Consider the following 23,456-nt stretch of genomic DNA (forward strand, 5'->3'; position numbering starts at 1 on the left):
GCCAATCCCAGCTACGTGATCTGGGGACCAATGGCTGCCCGGGATCGGTACGCGTCAGCGGTGAGTTTAGTGATGATTGGTCAGAAGGATGCCTACAGGGGCGGATGGGGGCGGGAGAGGAGTCGTTTCCGGCTGGGCGGTGCTTGCGCGCGGCAGCAGAGCCGGTGGGTGATCGGCCGCCACGGTGTTCTGTTGCTGTGGGGCTGTGGGGGAAAAGGTAAGTACCGCGGTGCCCAGCGGCTCCTCCGCCGTGTCCTTCGTTCGCTTGTCTTCTGCCTCTTGGCCTTGCTCCCAGCGCGACTTGGGCCTTCCTTACCCGGGGCACGCGTCTCTACTGCGCTGGGGTCCCTGGCCTGAGGCCTTTTACAACGCCAGGGCCCTCGGCTCGCAACCTGGGATGAAGGCCCGGGCTGGCCTTCCGGCTCGCATTGAGAATCGGGCTGCACTCTGTGCAACTCTAGCTTCTGGCTTGGCTCCGTGTAGAGTACTGATGTGTGCCTCTCTTGCTTGTGTCCTTTCCTCCGCCCCTGAGCTCCTCCATTCAGGGAATCCCTCTGATTGCAGGGTCACTTTTGCCTTTTGAAGGTCGGAGGACAGCAGAGTAGCGATATTGCAGCAGCTTCCCGCCACCTCCCACTCACGGGCTGGTTGGAATCTGCCGGCCCCACCCCAAAGGCCACATCCCGCGATTAGGGGTGCATCTGCCAACAGAGTTGTGTTAGCTGACTTCAGGGAAAGCAGGAGGGAGAACGAATGAAGACCTCAGATCATATGTTTAAAACATCTTCCATAATCTTAAAGAGAAGCTGGAATTTTTAAGTCTCGGTTTGATTGCATTCTTAAATCAGCAATGCGGAACAGTTCTAAAAGGTTTATAGAGAGAGATGGGTTCTTTATAGTTTGTTGCTTCTAACCCCAGATCCTAGTTCTGAGTGTGTGCTTATGTACATGTGCGCTGGTACTGAGGACTGAACTCAGGGCCTTGAGGTCCTTGCTTAGCATTTTTGCTCAAAACTGGCGCTCTACCACTTGAGCCACACCTCCGCTTCTGTGTGTGTGTGTGTGTGTGTGTGTGTGTGTGTGTGTGTTTCTGGTTAATTGGAGAAGAGAGACTTTGGATTTCTCTACGTTGCCTGGTTTCCAGCCTCTTCTAAAGATCTCAGCGTCCTGCTAGGATCACAGGTGTGAGCCCCAAGTATCTGGCAGTTTGACTTTTTGGCATGCTGTGTGCAGTAGTAAAACTTGTCTACAACAGCCATGATTAAGAATTGAGTGGATTCCCCGATTGGGAAATTTGTTTGGCACTAAGGCAAAAATTCCTAAGTGTATAAAAGCCCCAGAAAAGTAGGATTGGTTCCGCCCCCCCCCTTTTTTTTTTTTGGCCAGTCCTAGGGTTTGGCAACTCCACCCGAGCACTGTTCCTGGTTTCTTTTTGCTCAAGGCTAGCACTCTACCACTTGAGCCACAGAGCCACTTCTGGCTTTTTCTATATATGTGGTGCTGGGGACTCGAACCCAGGGCTTCATGTATGCGAGGCAAGCACTCTACCACTAGGCCATATTCCCGGCCTCCCCTTTTGTTTTGTTTGTATGTCCTGGGGCTTGAACTCAGGACCTGGGAGCTGTCCCTGAACCTTTGTGTTCCAAGGCTAGCGATCTACCACTTGAGCCACAGTTCCCATTCTAGCTTTTTGGTCTCATGGACTTTGCGGCTTGGGCTGACTTGGCACCATGATCCTCAGATCTCAGCTTCCTGAGTTGTTAGAATTACAGACCTGAGCTTCCAGCAACCAGCTAGAGAAGTGTTCATCTCTTGATATGTTCCTTAAAGACAACATTAATGAAACAGGAATGAGATTACTTCTAACTTGTTTTTATAGTAGTATTTTCTTGAGCTTGGCTGTGGAGAACCTTAGAAACTGGTAAATAATTCTTTGCTAAAGAATGGAACGTGACCCAAGACAAATGTGTATTTTATCTTGTTCAGTAGGTTTAATTAATTACTTAAATGGTAGTAGTCCTTTACACTGAAGAATTTATGGAGCAGTTCAAATGAGGGACCAGATCTAATTTATAGAAAAGTACATTGCTTCAGGAAAACCCAAATATCTTGATTAAATTCAGCTTCTCAAGAACATTAACAGTAAGTGATCCCACAATTATTCTGGTTGACCAGAAACCCACTGCTTAATGCTAACAAGTGGGAGAAATGGGTGTGGTAGTAAAATTCCAGTTCTGTGAGCTGGAGATTAAGCAGAAAAGACATTTCTCTATAATGCAGAAAAGGAAGCACCTCATTGCTTAAAAGTGCCCACTGGGAACTAGAGGTAACAATCTGATAGCAATTTAGTCAGTACCTAACTGTACTGACAGTTATCCTGTGATTCTAGACTTTAGTACAAGTCCACCAATAGGCTATAAAATAATCTCATTCCTTTATGGTTTGGTAAATCTTTATACTGATAAACATTTAACATTTCTCTAGAGGCAAAGTAAATTTACAGTAGTTCATTAAAACAATCTAATGAGGTTAATTGTGTGCCAGAGAAGTCAGTTGACTGTATGAAAATAAAAATTTGGCTGAGAAGAAAAGCTCTGAGAATAACAAACTATTATTCATGCCTCATTAGTTCTCTAACCAAAAGCAAGCTGTCAGAAACTTAAAAATTTTTTCTGCTACAGAATCAAAAACTTTCTGGCAAGAAAAGAAGTTATAAACTGGGTGTGAGTGGTTCATGCCTACAATCTTCACTACTTAGGAGGCTGATGTGTGAAGATCAAAAACAATCCAAGACACTTATCTCTAACCAGCAAAAAGGGTCTGGAGTAGAAGTGTGCCTCAAGTGATAGAGTGCCAGCCTTGAGACAAAAGGCAAGCAAGAGCATAAGACCCTGAGTTCAAGACCTAGTCCTAACACTAAATAAATACATCCCAAAATTCTGGAAAAGCTTCTTTTTGATTGATGAAGCTATTGCTCCTCAACTGTTTTCACTAAGGTCAAGTGTTGATAGATGAAACTTTAATACACAACTAATTACAATAGGAATTTTATACAAAATGTAGGTATGTATAATGTGCATGCATGAAGTATTTGAGAGTTTGGTAATTTTTCCTTCAGTGCTAAGTGTATAGTTTTAAGATCCTAGATGAAAATACCTATCTACTATGATCACTTACTTGGAATTGGTCTGTATTGGTTCTTTAAAACTTTTATAGAACTTGTTTGGACCACTTTATGATAACAGACTATTTCAAGTTGTCTCCTTAGTTTTGCTCTAGATTCTACATTTTTAGAGGAATTTCTGTATCTCAGCTAATATAAACTATTAGTTTCCTATGTAGTTCTTACTACACTATTTTGCACTTTGTAGATATTAATACATTTTACTGTATTAACTGGTGGTACTTGGCAGCAATGGGGTTTCTGTCTGTCTGTGATCCAACTCCAGTTGGACTGGCTAAAAGCCAGTTACAGGCAAAAGTGTTACTTTAGTTTCACACAGGCACTCACAGATCTGTAGCAAGAGTTCATAGATTTAGGACCTAAGTGCCCTGTAGCCTAGCCAACTTTCCAGTGGCTATTCGTGGCTACATTGTTTTCCCTTTCTCTGGTAGTACTGAGAGGTTAATACTGTTTGCACGTAAAGAATACAGAATCATCAGCAAAAGAAAAAAAGCAAAAAATAATTTGTTTCCATATCTTTGGAGTTCATTTTAGTATATATATTATTTTTATATACATATGAAGAGGCAATTGAGGCATTGCACCTGTGTGTTTCTCTCCTAAGACTATTCTCTTTTGGTCTCACGGTATGTGAGTAGGATCCTGTGTACTTTGTCATATCCCAGTGTGTTTAAGATCTAACTTCCGCATATCAAGAGAGAACTTGTGCCATTTGTCTCTCTGATCTTGGTTTACCTCACTTAATGTAATCTAGTTCCATCCATTTCCCTGCAAATGACATTATTTTATTCTTTCTAATGGCTGTGTGAAATTTCATTGTATCTATGTAGATGCCACATTTTTTGGATCCACTCATCTATTGTGGGGCATCTGGGTTGTTACTATATTTTGGCTATTATGAATAGTGCAGCAGTGAGCATGGGTGTGCAGATGTCCTTATCATAATATCTTGGTTCATGATGCTCAGGGTAGATGTCTAGAAGTTAAGATTCCTTTTCCCCCACATCTCTGCCAGCATCTGTTGTTCAAATTCAAAACACTGGCCAACCTCATTGGGGTCAGATGGAATCTCAGGGCTGTTTTGATTTTCATTTCCTTGCTCTTAACCATCACATTGTGGGAAAGAATACTTTTTTTGAGAATAGACACTGGGCAAGTGACACCCCCCTCTTCCCACTATCCTAGAGGCACTTAGGCATTGAGCCTTTGTGCTCCTCTCCTAAGAATATCCTCCTTTGGCATCCATCCTTGTGTGAATACCTGTAAGAAAGCTACAACTTTTTTTTTTCTTTTTGCCAGTCCTGGGGCTTGAACTCAGAGCCTGAGCACTGTCCCTGGCTTCTTTTTGCTCAAGGCTAGCACTCTACCACTTGAGCCATAGCGCCACTTTATGTGGTGCTGAGGAATTGAACCCAGGGCTTCATGTATACAAGGCAAGCACTCTACCACTAGGCCATATTCCCAGGCCCAAGGAAGCTAAAACTTTTAAACTTAAAAGAAAAAAACCTTTTAAAAAGCTTTTTTTTCTTTTTTTTTTTTTAATATCACAAGCATTTACAAGACCATACTCTCTGAAGATTAAGGGAGGATCTTACCTTACCTATTCGGAGCTTCTGGTGGTTGTCAGCAGTCCTTGGCATTCCCAAACATGTAGAATATATTACTTCAGTCTATCTTTATAACAGGACATTCTCATTCTGTGTGTGTGTGTGTGTGTGTGTATCAAAATTTTCCTTGTCTTATAAGGACACTCATCTTTGGGTTAGAGTCCACCCTTAATAATCATGACATCATTTTGATGTGATTACATCTGTAAAGACTTTATTTCCAAATAAAGTCACATTCATAGGTGCCAGGGATTAGACTTAATGGGAGATGAGAAAGAAATCATGTAAAATTGCAAGTGACTTATTCTCACTGATGTCTGTGGGAGTGGGCATCCAGAGGTCATGTTCTTCTGGGAAAAGAGTAATTAAAATATGAATGTCTAGGAAAACCTCTCCTTTAAAAAAAAAATTTTTTTAAAGGATTTTGGGACTCCTTTTCTACTCTATGTGGTAGTGGAGAATTTGTAGGGTGTTAGACAAGTTTCTGACCCTCCAGCATCTCTGCAGTTTTGTTCCATCGAGTGTTCTAACCTTTTTCTTGTTCATTTAACTCACCTGTAACTGTAGAATCTGATGAGATGCTAGAGTAGGGCGTAGGGATCTGTACTTTGAATAGTACTATTTCAAAAATACTATTCAAGTACTTTGCCAAGTTCTTTTGCCTAGGCATTGGGAAAGACGACTGTACAGAAGATCAAAGAACAATTTGATTGATTTATTTGGTCTTTGGAGGTGATTCAAGGTTAGTCTGTGTGTAAGAGACTAAGTGCTATAGATCTAGGAAGCTGCTGAGTATTTCATTATTTTCTTACGTGATGATCATCAGAATCACCTCATCATCAGAAGCACTTAAAGCTACTAATAATTGGATTTAGCTTCAGAGATTCTAAACTTATATAACTCTTCCTAGATAATTATAATAGCCAGGCAGGTTTGAGGACTAGACTACTGATACAGTACAAGAGCTAAAAGATTGTTTGGGACTGATACCTTATGTCTGCAATCCCAGTTATCAGTGGAGATTCATCTGGACAAAAAGTTCTCAAGACCCCATCTCAAATAAGGTGAACATGGTTATTCACATCTATAATCCTACAGATTACACGGAAGGCAGAGATTGGAAAATCTTGGCTAGCTAGCAAAAAGCAGGAGGCCCTGTCTAAAAATTAACCTAAAGTAAAAAGGGTTAGAGTTATGGCTTGAGTAGTAGAGCTTTGTCTAACATGCATAGGTCCTGATTTTAAAAAAGTAAGGAAGGAGATAGAACAAGAAAGAAGGAAGATAGAGGGAGGGAGAGAGGAGAGAGCAGGAGAGCACTGGTGGCTCTTGCCTGTAAGCCTAGCTACTCAGGAGACTGAGCTGAGGATCATGGCTCAAAGCCAGCCCTGGCAGGAAAGTCCATGAGACTCTTAACTCCAGTTAACCACCAGAAAACTGGAAGTGGCACTGTAGCTCAAAGTGGTAGAGCACTAGCCTTGAGCAAAAGCGTTTAGGGACAGTACTCAGGTTCTGAGTTCAAACCCCATGACTGACCCTCCCCCCCCCAAAAAAAAAGTTGATATCTGAGGATCACAGTTTGAAGCCAGCCTAGGCATGAAGACTATACTATGGAACTCTTATCTCTCTAATTAACCAATCCAGAAGTGAAGCAATGGGTCAAGTGTTGGAATGCCAGCCTTGAACAAAAAGCTAAGGGACAGCACTCATCTCTGAGTTCAAGTCCCAGCATTGATTGGCATGAAGAAGAAGAGGAGAGGGGGGAGATTTAGTCAGGATTTAAATCTAGATCATTTCACTTTAACTCTTAGCAAGTTGGGCAAAAGAATGTTCTTTGGTGTCTTTTGAAGAAAAATTACTTACAAAATAGCCATTTAGCTATAACTTCAGTGTATAATCAGCTGAAACTGGTGAAAATTTCCTACTAAAATTGGAGTTCATACCCTGCCAGATTATTTTGTAGACTAACAGTATTTGATTGTTATAAATTACTCAGACTGATGTCAAATTAATAATTTAACTAAGTTGTGACATTTTGGTTTCTTGCTTTATTGTTAAGCATACTGCCTCTTGTATTAACCTCCTTTCATTTTCTTTAAGATTGGATTATCATGGACCTATGGCAGTTTCTTCTGTGTCTGTCCCTGTGCACAGCCTTTGCCTTGAGCAAGCCTACAGAAAAGAAAGACCGTGTACATCATGAGCCTCAACTTAGCGACAAAGTTCACGATGATGCTGAGAGTTTTGATTATGACCATGATGCTTTCTTGGGTGCTGAAGAAGCAAAGAGTTTTGATCAGCTGACACCAGAGGAGAGCAAGGAAAGGCTTGGGTAAGGTACCAGTTCCCGGGTGGGTAGGTAGAGTTACACTGTCTTTGTAAATCAGCTAATTCATTTTTTCTTTTCCGGTTTGGTTACTTGTAAAGCTGCGCTACATCTTCTGAAAGCTAACCACAGACTTGCTACCACTAAAAATGAATTAAGTACCTGTTTCCTGTTTTCATATATCTTACTACTGAAAAACAATTTGTAACTCATTCTATAAAGCAAAATCATTTTTGCATAAGATTACCCAGATGATATTCATACAAAGACTGTATCATCTTGATCCCAGAACATGGCGGGGAGGTGGGGGGCAGGCGGCAGGAAGACTTCTCATCTTTGCTGCTTTTAATTCTGGAAAACTTTCTGTGACTTATTTATTCATTGTTGCCCAAGCCATATCTTTGAGTGGCTAGTGACTGATATATTTTCTGTAAGGTTTAGAGTCCCCCAAAGTGTCCTTCAACAAAAGCCAAACCAACTTTAACCTTTTAGGAGATTATAGCAAGTAGCCAGGTGTGGTACACACTTGTAATCTCAGGACTTGGGAGATGGAAAGTTTTGTGTTCAGTGCCAGTCTGAGACCCTGTCTCAAAAAGCCAAGTACTAGGGATATAGTTCAATGGTAGAGTACTTGTCTAACATACACAAGGTGCTAGGCTTAAACCTAGGGCCTCATACTAAGTGCATACTAAGCAGGCACTCTACCCATGAACTACATCACCACTCCGAAAAGAAATGGTCTTATTGCCAGAGTTTGAGTTACTAATTCAGTACTGGCTTAGTCATAGTGAGGCTCCATGATCTCAGCAGACGATGTAGTAGAATACTCCCTGGTTATTTCAAACTGGAGGACTGATAATATGTTTTTTGGCTATTTCAAAGTTTTGCTCTTTAAGAAAATACAGGTCAGCCAGGTGCCAGTAGCTCACCCATACAATCCTAGCTACTCAAGAGGCTGAGGTCTGAGGAGAACCAGCCTGGGCAAGAAGATTCATGAGAGTCTTTATTTCCAGTTAAGCACCAAAAAAGCCAGAAGAGGAGCTGTGACTCAGGCAGTGGAGCACGAGTAGCCTTGAGCAAAAAAGCTCAGGAATAACTCCCAGACCATGAGCCTCAGGACCAGCACGTGCGCACGCGCACTCACACACACACTCACACACACACATACACACACACAAAATACAGGTTAATGTTTTTGAAAATTTCTGCTAGTAAGCACTGCGAGTGCAACTTCCTAAACTACACATAAGAAATGTGTATAGTAAGTTGTACCACATAGCAATTTTTAATAATGCTTTGCCATCATGGGTTATGCTGTAAGATATTATTATAGTTTGCTTTGGGAAAGACCTTGCTATAAATTTATTCTTTCCTCTTGTTAACTGCTGGCCAAAGGGTACAATTTTTTATTCTTCAGCACTAATAAAAGTAATGAAAAGATTTTGCTGTAGAGAATGGAAAATGGCCCCTGGAGTGGAAAGTCCATCTAGAAAATATATATTTAAAAAATTATCATTGTTCTGAGATGAACATAGTAATGCATGCCTGTAACCCCAGCACTTGGGAGGTTGAGGCAGAAGGATCATGAGTTCAAGACCAACCTGAGCTTCAGAATGAATTTCAGTTTAATGTTGTAAGTCTGTTAACATTCCAGGCTGAAAATAGAGATAGGTAAAGTTGTTCTTAGTGTTTACATCATGCCTATTAATGTTGTACATGTCCAGCCTGCCTTTAGATCTCTACAAATCTCTTAATAGAAATATTCTTTATTTTTTGCCAGTCCTAGAACTTGAACTCTGGGCCTGGGTTGTGTCCCTAGCTTTTTTGCTCAAAGCTAGCACCCAACCACTTGAGCCACAGCACCACTATTTCTGAGTAGTTTATTCTGAGCTTTTTTCTGAAATAAGAGTCTCACAGACTTTCCTGCCCAGGCTGAACCATGATCCTCAGATCTCAGCCACCTGAGCAGCTAGGATTACAGGTGTGAACTGTCAGTGCCCAGCTAGAATTACTTTTAAGTAATGGAAGGCCCTTAGATTTGGGATTATTTGAGGTAGGTGATGCTTTAGTGATGATATTTTGGTTCTTTAAGGCAGATAGTAAAATAGTTTGCTAACAGTTTCCTTTTCGTCATCAGTAAATGCTATCAAAAATTCAGCACATAAGTAGACTGTTTAATTTATAGTAAGAGGATAACACTAGGGTTTTTTTTATGGAATGTATAAGTGAACTAGATACTGTTTTGCTTCTTCCAATTTGGAGTTAGTGACACATATTCCTGATAGATAAAGTGACTACTGTTGGAAGCAAGACTCAGGTGAAGCCAAGCACAACGACACAAGGAATCCTAATAATGCAGAGGCAGAGGCAGAAGGACCATGAGTTCTAAGTCAGCCTGTGGGCTACATAGTGAGACTCTTCAAAATGGGAGGGAGTGGGAGAAATCCAGATGAACTTAAAATTTAAAAATGTAATGTGTCATTCCTAAACATCATTTTGGTAGGTAATTATGCACTAAAGGTTGGAAACTACAGACCATCGATCCCTTTTTCATCAGTCTGTAAGGCAAATGATTAAGAAAAAGGTCATTGTTTTTAATCTGCATTTAGACAGATGATATTTAAAAGACTTGAGGAAACATTTAAACAATTGTAATGTGTAGTTTTTAGTACCGGACTAAGCCATTTGAGCTATGAAGCTGCCTTCATTAAGAAAAGCCCATCTGGAACAGTCGTCATATGTCCTTTTTTATCTGGATGATCCTTCAGGCTATTTATAGTAGTTTTAAATATATATTCTGGGGAAGGGAGGAGTTCAGATACCTTGCCCATTTTTTTTCATAATAGGAAAGTGGCACTGTTAGTAACATCTACCATTTGTACACAAATAGATCTCATAAACAATGCAGAAATTTTCATTCTGTTGATACTGAAATGCTGTAAAGTTACAGAAAAAATATGTCTTCTGTCCATGTAGACAAAGGAAGAGTCTTATTACTTTACCTTTTCTGTTAGCATTTCAAATAGTCTGAACGATTGCAAAGTCTTTGAAGGAAAGGCTTGTTATTAATAGTGTTAAGGAATAGTTTCGGTTAATGCTACATCAATATCAACGTGTGAGTCTGTGTTAATAGTTTTGCCAGTACTCTGATTCTGATCACTTACCTATCCTATATTCATGAAATTAACACAAATTGAGAAAAGACACCATTTGCTTCCAAGGGACCATCTTTTTTAACCATAGCTAGGAATTTTTCAAGAGTCTGCCCCTTTTTTGACTTTTGAAATAGGGTCTTACTGCACAGCCCTAAGTGGCCTTGAACTTAGGCTCCTTCTTCCTGCCTCATGCTCCTTGTTCAGGGATTATAGGCATGTACTACCAGGCTCTGTTGAGGTAATACTTCTCTCGGAAGTTTTCAAATTCCCGTTCTGAACTGTGACTTTGTGTATGTGTAACTTTATATAGGTTGTCTGAGCCTCCAGAAGTAGTGATTGTAACTTTACAAATTTTGTGTCTTATGCTTCTTTTTATTACAATGCCAAGGATCAAACCCAGGTCCTTCCTCATGTATGCTGGGCAAGTCAAGTACTCGACCACTGACCAATACCCACTTCATGAACCTGCATTTAAATCCCTACATGACAAATTTGGAAGAATTCCATTGAAGGAGAATTGGATAGATTTTTTGCTGGGGGGAGGTCAGTCGTGGGGCTTGAACTGAGGGCCTGGGTGCTGTCTGAGCTTTGCTCAAGGCTAGTGCTCTACCATTTTATGCCACAGCACCACTTCTGGGATTAATTCTTTAGTCTTGTGTTTTGCTTTGTAGTTACATACTAACCACTCAGCTTATTAACAGTCTCATAATTGTACCACATCATTTCCTCAGTTTTTTCTTTTCATAATTATACATAAAAATACAGTTTCACATGGCATCATGTATAAAAGTTGGCTGGCACCTTTTAGATAAGCATCCTTCTATCTGTATCTTTACCAAATAATCTTGAACTATATGCAATCCTAGAGCTATTTTCTATCTTTATATTTTTAACAAAAGTGTTGCCTTTTTTTAAGCTACTTTTTTAAGTCTACTTTAAATATTTTGAAAATTTTTTAGAAAACTAATTGGTAGTGTTCTGATTGTTTACCAAGAAACGGTAAACATAATAAAGGAAAATATAAAGACTTATGTGTTGTTTGATGTGATGGGTCAGAACCTAGATAAACATGAGTTTTCACTCCTGAATTCTGACCATATGCTCAAACCTTATTAAAGAGACTGGCTGGGTTTGCTTTTAGACCCAGTGACCAGCCATAGATTTGTTACCCAGATGGCTCATTGTAGACCAAGAATGGGCTAGAGAAAACATTTCAGTTGCCTCTCTGTCTGGCAGTTGTGTTTTGAAGACAATTTTTTATTTCTGTGTGTTAGCTCTGGGCAACACAAATGGTCACAGCACACACCTGGCTAACCTCCAGAGCCTTGTGTCCTTTTAACCTCTCGCTGGATTTCTCTGCATTTTCTACAGAAAGATTGTAAGTAAAATAGATGACGACAAGGACGGGTTTGTCACTGTGGATGAGCTCAAAGACTGGATTAAATTTGCACAAAAGCGCTGGATTTACGAGGATGTAGAGCGACAGTGGAAGGGGCATGACCTCAATGAGGACGGCCTCGTTTCCTGGGAGGAGTATAAAAATGCCACCTACGGCTACGTTTTAGGTAGGTCCCTATTATCTGGGGGAAAAGCCTTGTGGAGCCGGCACCTTGAAACGTAACTGTTTTGTCTTGTAGAATGATTGTAGATAAAATAGACGCGGATAAAGATGGGTTTGTGACCGAGGGGGAGCTGAAATCCTGGATTAAGCACGCCCAGAAGAAATACATATATGACAATGTTGAAAACCAATGGCAGGAGTTTGATATGAATCAAGACGGCTTAATCTCCTGGGATGAGTACAGAAACGTGACTTATGGCACTTACCTGGGTAAGGGGCAAGATGTCAGCCTGGCCAAGACCATGATCTTGAGTCAGAGAAACAAATGGGTCACGTAGTAAATGAAACGAAGAAATTGTGCCTACTTAATGATGCTGAATTGATTGCTCTTTGTCCTAAAGATTTTAAATTTGTATACTGTGTTTTAAATTTTTAAATTTTTTTTGAAGTCTCACATTTTCTACATCTTTAGCACTGAAAATACATTTTTCTGCTTTTCATCTTCGTATTCCTCATAGGGACCATTTTGAGTAAATCTCATTTAAAAGGCTACATTGTTACAGTAACAAAAAGCAAGGGGCCTTGAGTGGTCTTTTTGCCATGGTCCAACTAAATAGGCATAAAATTCCAACCAAAGTAGATTTCTTTATAACCAGTAAAAATAGGAGGAATACTACTCTTTCCTTAATACAATTCCAATAAAATAGCTGTCAAGTGTTTGTGCTTTACTGAAGTTTAGAAATTAAAATTTCCCATTTGTTTTCTCTGGCACATTAATTTATCAGCCAGCTTTGCAAATGCTTCAAGGCAAATAAATGTTACTTTGATTATTTTGTTGATTTTGTACCCTTTCTCTTTATTTGGGCTACCAAATAAAGTTAGTAGTTTTCTTTGCTTCAACACTTAGATTTACCTTCTGCTGAATACTAGGGGGCAACCTTACAGAGTTGATGACCTCCAGAGTGTTTTTTATTAATAGAGACTTCTCAATTGTACATGGTTACTATTTGAGGCAAGATTGTATAAATGATACTTTTTACGATTTTATTGTGGAAACTAGGCAAACTTACCGGTTAAAGGAAGCATTTCCCACCACTGGCTAACTGAATATATAAAAGTTTGTTTCCCCATTAGATAGCCAGCTGTCCATGCTAATTTCAGGGTTACATGTGTTTCTAGTGGAGAGACTTATTTTTGTGTAGGGCTTGTTCTCATTCCTAATTCTAAAGTGGCAGCCTTTCTCAATATTTGACCCTTAGCCAAGAACCAAACATAGCCACCCAATTAAGAACACATGTATTAAAGAGCCAACGCAGATGGAGAGGCATTGCATGTTTCTCGCTCTCTGGCTGAGGCCCAACACCCTTCTAATTTAATCAGAATTAATTACAAAGCACTGTGTAGACTAGGGTATTGGTGATCTAAACAAAATGGTGCGTTAATAAATCTCAGGTCAGATCTAGGCACTCACTTGTGCCCAGAATGTTGCTTCAACTGTGTATGATTATGTGCAAAAAAAATCTCTATTGACTCACTGGGCAGATGATTCAATGTAATGGGTATTTCTACTGCCTGAGACTACACACAAGCCAAAGCTCCTTCTGGAGAATTGATGTCTTTATAAGGCATCTTTCCCGGGAGGTCTACAAGTGAACAGTCCTGGGGTGGGGGTGGGAGGGGTAAGAGTTGGCTGAGACAAATGCTGAGAAGTTTGGTGAGAATGTGTTGATCCAGTTTAAGTATAAATCATCTCGGCTCTTAAGGTTTGTTCAATGAATTTATTATCCACAAAAGAAAAATTAACAGTCACCACCCCATTCTGTAAAATGCAGAATACTAAGTTCGGCCTTTCTATACCAAAACTAGGTTATGAGTCCACCTGCAGCTATGTTTCAAGGCCAATGAGGGCTATGAATTGTTGCTTAGGGCAAAGACCACATTCCAAACAGGGCTATAGGAATATACATTTCATTATTAAAAATAAAATATTGCACCTTCCCTTTTCCATTCTTCTCTTTGTGCATGTTGCCATTAGGCTTCTTGATTCCAGCCACCTTTTACTGGAGGCAACGGAGAGGCCTCTTAGCTTAAGATGCTAGTCTGAAAGTGTAAGTTTACTTCTGTAGCCTTTCTTCTATGTTGCATACTTGGTACTGAAATTTAGCATTTGTTTAGAAGGGATGGCTTTGAGAAAGATGGTATTTTCCTTAAATTCTCCATCTCATCAATTACAGCTTGTGAGCATACATATATGTAGTTCCAAAGCCTTATGACTCAGTAAGCTCTCTTAATAAATACTTGATACTACTGAGAAAGAAGTTTCAAGCTCTTTAGCTCTAAAAAAAAAAAAAGCAGTTTTTATTTTTTAAAAACTGCTGAGCTTAGAAAGGCAGAGCTATGGTGTCAAAGTCAGCAGTAATTAGGTGGCAGTGTTAAAAGAAGCACTGAGTCTTTTTTAGAAAAGTAGTGCCATGTCTTTATTTAGTGTGTTGTAGGAAAAAAAAAAAATCTTGCCTTTAATGTGGTATCTTCCACTTTTCAAAATACCTTTACATCTGTTTGATTCATAAAGCAACTCAATTTTGTACTCCTTTTCTACAGTTAAATTCCTTCACATTTTTTCAGTTTATGGACTGTAAGTCTTGTTTGTCCTAGATGCTCATAAACTGCTACTTAAGCAGTTCAACATCATAAGTGAAGGGTGAGGGCTAAATGTAAATGTGTTTAGTGAAGAGACTTGTTTTTCTGTAAGGCTTGTTCTTGTACCTATAACTCATAGCAGATTTCTGGGGTGGCTGAAAAACAAGCAAACAATGTGACCTTTCTAGCGCTGGTTTTCTGTTGCTTGAATTGAAATGTCTTTAAAATAAGACAAAGGCCTTTGATATGTAGCTTCTTAATAGAAGCCTAATGTTTAGTAAAAATAGCAATAGCTAGCTGGGCACATACCTATATTCCTAGCTACCCAGGAGGCTAACATCTAAGGATTACAGTTTAAAGCCAGCCTGGATGGGAAAGTTCATGAGGCTCTTATCTCCAGTTAACCAGCAAAAAGCCAGAAATGGAGTTGTGGTTCAAGTGGTAGAATGCCTGCCTTCAGCGAAAAAGCCAAGGGACATGCCCAGGCCTTGAGTTCAAGCCCCAATACCAGCACACACAATCACAGAAGGAAAGAGAGTGCTTCTTAATCACTTAGATAAACCTTATGTAACAACCCTAGAGGCAAGCCCTCTTAATGAGGCACAGTTAAGTTACTTGCCTAAGGCCACATACCAGGTAGGAATGGTGGAGTATAAACCCAGGCAGTGTGACTTTAAAGCCACCACTGCCTCCTAGGTATAACTAGAGTATTTAGTCCTTCTAGTAGTCTTAACGTAGTTAACAATGAAGCATTACTGAGTTAGATAATTCAGGAACTAGGGTTCCATGTTGTATGGCAAACATTTATATTCAGTTTGGACCTGATTCCAAGGCATGATTACTGAAGCCTTAGCTCAAACTAAAGGACTTTATGCTACTGCTTATATAATCAAGAATAATTTCTTTATTTTGCTTGGTTTAATTTTATCTGTGTAATCAAGAATTACTTCTTCATTGCTTGGCTTATTTTGCTTGGAAAATTGATTTCCTGGCCCACACATTTTCATGTTTTCTAGAAGCCTCTTATGGTTTGACCTAAATTTTTGTTTTCTAGATGATCCAGACTCTGATGATGGATTTAACTATAAACAGATGATGGTTAGAGATGAGCGGAGATTTAAGATGGCAGACAAGGATGGAGACCTCATTGCCACAAAGGAGGAGTTCACAGCTTTTCTGCACCCTGAGGAGTATGACTACATGAAAGACATAGTAGTGCAGGTGGGCCAGATCAGAGGTTTTGAACAGAAACTTTCTCATGCTACTGCTTATATTGGCTCTCAGTCTTTCCTATGTGTTTGGAGTACTGGCCAGATTTGCAGTCCAAGTGCCATCACTTTTTCTTAAGTATGCTAGACTTTCAGTTTAGTATGATAATAGTTTCCATCAAATAAAGTATTTTGCTATTTATTTTACTGGTAGCTTCATATAGTAAAAATGGGAGGAAACCCTGTTTTTTAAAGTATTTCATGATCAGTGGCCAGAAACTGAGTAATAATAGCAATACTCGGAATTCTCAGAGAAGACAATTTTTAACTAGAAAAACATACAGTTTCCTATGGCTTTTAACTGTGTAAACACACTATATTCTGACAAATTCATTCAGAAATTAACTCTGTCTTTTGTCCTTTATTGTATAGGAAACAATGGAAGATATAGATAAGAATGGTGATGGTTTCATTGATCTTGAAGAGTATATTGGTAAGTTTCTGTCTCTAGTGTTTCTCTTAGAGGAAACTGAGATGCTTTGGAAGATGTAATCATCCATTGAAACAATGTACCTCCCGCATCAGCTCCTAACACATCGTTAGACAGCAAGATGAATGCTGAATTGTGACAAGTATCTATACAGCATTATTGAGTCAAAATTAAAGTAAGCCACATATGTAATTTTAATGTTTCAAACAGCTACATTAAAAAGTAAAAAGCAGGTGAAATTACTTTTAAGAGTACATTTAATTTATGTAATAATCTGAAAATTTATAATTACTATTTATTATCAATATAAATTGTCAAGTGTTTTTTCACTCAATATAATGTTTCCTAATTTGGGCCAGCCACATTTCAAAAGCTCAGCAGAGTGTTTAGGCAGTTTTTTCTTTCAGTTGTTTGTGGGCGGGTTGTACATTAAATCTTTGAGGCTACAATCTCTTCAGTAGAGCTTTGTTTTATTATCCTCCAATTAAGTTTTAAGATTTGTTTTTAAGATTTATTTTTCTTTTTTTTTTTTTAGTGGACACAAAATGACACATTAATGAGGCACAATATGATATATTGAATATACACATGTACTCAATATACACGTATCAAATTATATATAATGAGTAAATCAGGATAATTAGTACTTTCATCTCCTCAAACATTTTAATTCCTTTGTGTATGGAGCATTCAGATTTCTCTGTTCTTGTTCTTTATTGTTGTAAACTATAGTTGCTCTATAGTACTGAAGAATATAAGAATTCTTTCTCCCTCCTCCCTTCCCCTTTACAGTCTCTAGTGAGCACTGTTGTCCCTTCTATGAGGTAACTTGTTTAGCTTCTGCATATGAATGAGAATGTGCAATATTTGTCTTTCTGAGTCTGCCTTATTTTCCTTAACAAAATGATTTTTTTTTTTCTGTACTAAGGTTTGAAATCAGAGCCTTGGGCTTGGTAGACAAGTGTACTACTACCCAGCCACACATTCGGCCCATAAATATCTTCCAGTTCCACCTATGTTGCTGCAAATGACAGTTTATCATTTTTATAACTGACTAAACAATGTTGTGTATATGTACCACATTTTCTTACCCCATCCATCCATAAATGGACAACTCTCTTGACTGTGTTTAATTTTGCAGATGTCTCTAAGATGTTGAGGCCCTCTATACTATTTTCTTTTCTTTTTTTTTATTGTCAAACTGATATACAGAGTGGTTACAGTTTCATACTTTAGGCATTGGATACATTTCTTGTACTGTTTGTTACCTCCTTCCTCATTCCCCCCTCCCCTTTTCCCTTTTCCCCCATGAGTTGTTCAGTAGATTTACACTAAACAGTTTTGCAAGTATTGCTTTTGTAATCGTTTCTCTTTTTTACCCTGTGTCTCTCGATTTTGGTATTCCCTTTCAGTTTCCTAGTTCTAATACCAGTATACACGGTTTCCAATGTACTCAGATAAGATACAGAGATAGTGCAGGTACAACCACAGGAAGGGGATACAAGAGCCTCTATACTATTTTCTATAATGGTTGTAATAACTTACATTCCCAACAGCAGTATATGAGAGTTGCTCTATTTCTACATCCTCACCAGCATTTGTTACCAGTTGAGTTCCTTGTCTAGTCTTGGTATAAATATCTTATCAGCTGAGTAATTTGCAAGTATTTTCTCTTATTGGTTGTCTCTCTTCACCGTTTTTTTTGGGGGGGGGGGTGTCAGTCATGGAGCTTGAATTCAAGGCCTGGGTGCTGTCCTTGAGTCCTTTTCTACTCAAGGCTAGTGCTTTGACACTTTGTGCTACAGCTCCACTTTTGGTTTTCTGGTGGTTAATTGGAGATAAGAATCTCACAGACTTTCCTGCCTAAGTTGGCTTTGAACCATGATCCTTAGATCACAGCCTCATGAGAAGCTAGAATTACAGGCATGAACCACCAGTGCCTAGCATCTCCACTCTTGACAGTTTTGCTATGCAGAAGCTTCTTAGTTTGATAAAAAGCTCTTTTTATTTCTTTCTTTTTTTTTCCTTTAGTTATTTTTCCTCTCTTTTTACCTTTATAGGGGTTTGAATTCAGGACCTCACACTTACTAAGCAGACATTCTACTCCTATCCAGTTCTCTATTTCTTAATTCATTTTTCTACTTCCCTCTTAGAAGTATCTCCTTTGTCTTCATAGCATTCAAAATCAACAGCTAGAAGTAAATTCTCTAGTTTTGAGATCAGTAATTAGTCCCTAGAAAAATACCTTGTTTGCTAAGATCTCTCTAGCCCAAGATACTTGTATAACAACTATTAAGTGCTGAAAAAATAGATGGGGAAGGATTAGACCAGATTAGCATGAGGGCATTCTTTGGAAAATGACCCATCTTTTTTGTATGTATTTCTGTGTACACAGGTGACATGTACAGCCATGATGGAAAGGCTGATGAGCCAGAATGGGTGAAGACGGAGCGAGAGCAGTTTGTGGAGTTTCGAGATAAGAACCGTGATGGGAAGATGGACAAGGAAGAAACCAAAGACTGGATCCTCCCTTCAGATTATGACCATGCTGAAGCAGAAGCCAGACACCTAGTCTATGAATCAGACCAAAACAAGGTAAGTCTGGTCAGCCTAAGTAGTCTAACCATGATCCAAGTCTATCTCTAGGGAATTACTCAATACAATTTAGTAAGATAGAGCATTGTTGGGTGATACTGACTTAAGCCTGCAATCCTAGCTATTCAGGAGGCTGAGACCTAAGGATTGTGGTTCAAAGCCAGCCCTGGTGGGAAAATCCATGAGACTCTTATCTCCAAATAAGCTATCAAAAAATCCTGAAGTAGAACTGTGGCTCAAGTGGTAGAGTGCTAGTCTCAAGCAAAAGAAGCTTAGGAACAACCCCTAGGTCCTGAGTTCAAGCCCTAGAGCCAGCACAGAAAATAAAATATAGAAACTAAGTCCTTTGCAGTAAGTTATAAACCAGTTTCCTTTAAAGCCTATCACTGTGGTCTTTCTCAATTATCCAAGGCATTCAGTATTAAAAATAGTGGTATCTCAAAGTTATTAAGTGACTGAGCCATTATCTCAATGTTGACCCATGCTTTGTCTATATAAGGTTAGATTTCTCAGTTCACGAGTAGAACAACATCAGGAGTGGAAGTCAATGTGGAGAGGCAGTGTAGGGCTTCATGAAGGAGGTAGGTACTGTGCTTAGAAGTCAGGAAAGTTTTACATTGCAAATATAAAAAGGAACTAAAAGAACATGTACTTGTAAGAAGTTCAACAAGCAACTATGAATAGATATTGCTGAGTAATAAGATTTTAAGGGAAGGCTGGGAATATGGCCTAGTGGCAAGAGTGCTTGACTCATATACATGAAGCCCTGAGTTCAATTCCTTAGCACCACATACATAGAAAAGGCCAGAAGTGGTGCTGTGGCTCAAGTGGCAGAGTGCTAGCCTTGAGCAAAAAGAAGCCAGGGACAGTGCTCTGGCCCTGAGTCCAAGCCCCAGGACTGGAAAAAAAAAAATTAAAAAGTCAAGATTTTAAGGGAAATAGAAAAGTAGTTTAGATCAAGTCTTGGAGGATAAAGAAGTAACTCTTCCTTATTGCAAACTTTTGAGAGCCTCATCTCCCACCTTTGTTGACATTAAATTTGGAGCTACTTGGTATATTATAGTATGTAAAATACTGTTAACTTAGAATAGTCATGAATTTATTCTGGCCACCACCCTATGCAACTACATTTGCTTCAATAAAATTTAAAATTAATTTACTCAAAAAAAAAAGATGGTTATCTCTAAGCCCTGGCACCTCTTCAGCAATTCAGAGATTCTTAACAACCAAATTTAGTCTGCTTTTTGGAGGTTTTGGGTGGTGATGGTGGTGGGTTTTTTATTTCTGTGGTACTGAGGGATCAAACCCAGGGCCTCATGCATGCTAAGCAAGCAATCTACCCCTAAGCCACATTCCCAGCCCCTAAGTGTTGTTTTTAATATTGTGTCTTCTAGACTGATTTTTGTTGTTGTTGTTGTTTTAAGTTCAATTTCTTATCTTACCAGGATAGGGAGCATATCTTATGGGCTATATGAAGACCACAAAATTACATGATGTGGTCCTGCCAAGGCAGCCATAAGCAGACATTATGTTCAATAAATCTAGGAGCTTTTTTTTTCATAACAACATAAATATCAATTTCAGAAACATCCCATGCCAAATGGCTTTTTCAGAAGAAAGATTTCCCACTCCTGTGAGCCAGTTTAAGGATTACACTCTTGTGAGTTCTCCACTCACTCGAGCAGACAGGGGCCCAGTCTTGGACTGTGTGAGACGCCGTCCTTTGGAAACCTCAGTGCTATTTAGGATGTAGCAACCTTCCTTGGGTGTGTCTCATATGGTGAGGACAGAGTGATTGGCAGATTTCATTCTTCCTGTTAGACAGTGACTTGAATCACTTTGAAGGGTTGCTCATTTGTTATTGACCATCTTGTATCTAGCAGATGTTCCATGTTTTGTTCCAAATGAGTTTATTCCTTGGGAAACTAACTCTCATGGGGTTGTTGAGCTGTATTATGCCCATGGTTTGGTTTGGACTTAATCAAATGAGTTTTTATTTCCTCCGCATGTGTGTATGAAAGGGGAGGGGGCCAGTTAGCATTCAGTGGAAATTAGAATCTCAAGTCCTGATATAACACCTGCTATTTCTGTGGCACTTTGAATTTGGAATGGAAATATAGGCTGCTCAGTTCACTGCTCTCTCTAATTTCAGGATGGCAAGCTAACAAAGGAGGAGATCGTCGACAAGTATGATTTATTTGTGGGCAGCCAGGCCACAGATTTCGGGGAAGCCTTAGTAAGACATGATGAGTTCTGAGCTGCAGACACGAGCTCCTATTTCTTCAAAAGTAATTTATTTTTACAGCTTCTGGTTTCACATGAAATTGTTTGCGCTACTGAGACTGTTACTACAAACTTTTTGAGACATGAAAAGGCATAATGAAATAATGAAAACCATCCCGTCCCTATTCCTCTTCCTCTCTGAGGGCCTGGAGGAAATCATGCTTCTGAGGAACAAGTCTAATTAGTACACTTGTGTTTGTAGATTTACACTTTGTATAACGTATAACATGGTGTGTTTATTTTTGTATTGTCTCTAGTTGTGAGTATGATATGAAGGATCAAGATCCTCAAACCACACTTCTAGGCCAACATTAGCTCTTTACCCCTTATATAGTGTTGTTTTTTTTGTGTTTTTTTTTTATAATTCTCATGTAACAAATTTTTAAGCCTGAGATCAATAAGAATGCTCAGTAGAGTAAAAAGGAAAAATAGATTCTCCCTGATTTTTATTTAGAGACAACACTTCATTTTGCCTATTGGAAAGTCTGGTGTTTCAGAAGTTGTAGAAGCCATGTATTCCCTTCATTTCCTACAGGCCCCACAATTAAGCCTGCCATGATGTGAGCAGTGACAGGTCCCTGTGCCAGCAAACACCCTGAATCAACTTGACTTCATTTTTTTGCCTCTTGTAGTACTAGCTGTTTGCTAATTTTGTCAAGCACAGCTGTGGTGGGATGAGTGTCTTGAAAAATCAATCAAACAGCTCTTTTCAGAGCTATTTCCAGCTCTTTAGAGAACTGTTTCCAATTAGAAACAGCTAGAAAACTAAAGGAAAAATACAAGTGTACAGGGCATACATTTTTTTTCCTGGGTGTGTGCCTCTTGAAATCACTGTAAATACCTGATCCGCTTCCTCTTCCCCTAGGAATCTTGGCTTCACTATGATTAAAATTCGATCCAATCATGTCATTTGAAGTGCCTTTAACAAGAGAAACAATCACTAAGTGAGCATTTGTTTAAACCTTAAAAAACTAGAGATATTTGGATAACCTTATATGAAAGTTTAGAACCTCCCAATGTAGTGGGGTCTTTTTTTTTTTTTCCTTTTTCTCTTTTGGACAATAATTAAATAACAGTATTAGTTGTAAGCTTGGTTGCATTGTTCTTCTCTTGTGGGGCTGGTTTCTAATAACCACATGCTGCTGACTACCAGAGATCCTCATACCTCAAAGCAAGCCACTCACTGCCCAGGCTTCTCTGTGCCCTAGAGAGCTTGAGCTCAGACTTGAGGATGGAAGGATCTGCCGAGAGGGTTCTTTGGTTTCAGGACCACTTCTCACACTTTCTGCTTTTGACCCACCATACCCCTTCTTTTCTTCTCCCCCTTCGCTTTACAAACAAAATAAGAGGAGTTTCATGGATCAGCAAGTTGCTAATCCTTATCAAAACCACCCTCTGTTCTCAACTCCATTTTACCCATATTTTATATAACACGAACTATGTCCATTTGGGTTCCTTTCTTACCAATGGACTTCTTTTGAGAAGAATTATTGTATTCTTAGCCCTCAGGTTACTAAGATAAATATATGTACATATAACCTTTATTATTTCCTATATCTCTTTGGATAATACATTCAGGTGGTGCTGGGTGATGATTATATCTGAACCTAGGTGTATACCCTTTGGTCTTCCAGAATCCTATTGAGGTGAGCTGCTTGGTGTGGGAAAGGGCCACGTGTTTTGTAACCTCACCAGGCCTTTGCATTGAGCTCTTGATAGCAAATAAACTCTTGAACTTAACCTAAGTATAGGGTAACTAACATTCTCTGCCCTCCAGATTTCCCCTCTGTAAAGAAGACCAGAGATAATTTTATCAATCTTAGCTTAGAGAGCATTCATCAGGTGCACAGAGCCCAGGCCTGATGTGAGAATCACCCACTTAGACAGCAAACTGTTCTGCTATGCTAGCAGCTTTGGGATTGGGCACTGAGCATTGAGCGCTGTGCTGTTACCGCTGAGCTCCTTGATGGGGGATCTGGCGCCTTGGTTTTGATTTACGTCAAGCCTGAGGCGAGTGAACAGTGGCTGCACATCCTCAGTATGTGTTCTGTGAGTGCTAACTCTCTGGAACTTGGATATTGGTTATTTTTTTTATGGAGTGTAAACCAAGTTTTATATTCTATGATGCAAACAGGTACCCATCTGTTTCTAAATAAAACTGTTTACATTCATTAGGAGTATATGTGTATTTCATTCTCTTAGAAATGGAACTACTTAGAATTATGGGTTCTATAAAATGTCACCATAAAGAAATCTTACAGAAGGTTCACCTGAGAAAATACTACCTTCTCTCCAATTGCTATTCCTTTCCTCCTATGTCTGGAATCTTCTACCATCTTCTCAGCTGTAACCTTTCTCTACTTCTCAGGGGTCCTATCACTGGTAGAGTCCAGTTCATTGCATAATTCTC

At 39.3% G+C, this 23,456-nt stretch overlaps 1 protein-coding gene across 5 annotated transcripts; it reads left to right on the forward strand.

The window, feature by feature from the left end:
- The first annotated feature begins 130 nt into the window (after positions 1 to 130).
- Positions 131 to 23,223, forward strand: Calu (calumenin). Of its 5 annotated transcripts, none has more exons than XM_048340183.1 (7): positions 131 to 217; positions 6,889 to 7,120; positions 11,641 to 11,834; positions 15,525 to 15,691; positions 16,111 to 16,171; positions 18,564 to 18,763; positions 20,916 to 23,223. In XM_048340183.1, the coding sequence occupies exons 2-7, from the start codon at positions 6,900 to 6,902 to the stop codon at positions 21,018 to 21,020; spliced, it is 948 nt and encodes a 315-aa protein (XP_048196140.1). In that variant the 5' UTR covers positions 131 to 217; positions 6,889 to 6,899; the 3' UTR covers positions 21,021 to 23,223. The 5 variants fall into 5 exon arrangements, with proteins under 5 accessions (XP_048196140.1, XP_048196138.1, XP_048196137.1 ...); XM_048340181.1 differs by lacking the exon at positions 11,641 to 11,834 and adding an exon at positions 11,907 to 12,100; XM_048340180.1 differs by lacking the exon at positions 131 to 217 and adding an exon at positions 1,893 to 2,142.
- Positions 23,224 to 23,456: the final 233 nt, after the last annotated feature.

The sequence above is a fragment of the Perognathus longimembris genome, chromosome 2, assembly GCF_023159225.1.
Source record: "Perognathus longimembris pacificus isolate PPM17 chromosome 2, ASM2315922v1, whole genome shotgun sequence".
Classification (NCBI taxonomy): domain Eukaryota; kingdom Metazoa; phylum Chordata; class Mammalia; order Rodentia; family Heteromyidae; genus Perognathus; species Perognathus longimembris.

Bases quoted from the DNA above. Each gene is read 5' to 3' on its own strand.
- Calu (XM_048340183.1), top strand. From the start codon at position 6,900: ATGGACCTATGGCAGTTTCTTCTGTGTCTGTCCCTGTGCACAGCCTTT. The intron at 7,121-11,640 runs GTAAGGTACCAG...CATTTTCTACAG, and splicing joins GAGAGCAAGGAAAGGCTTGG to AAAGATTGTAAGTAAAATAG. The intron at 18,764-20,915 runs GTAAGTCTGGTC...CTCTAATTTCAG, and splicing joins ATGAATCAGACCAAAACAAG to GATGGCAAGCTAACAAAGGA.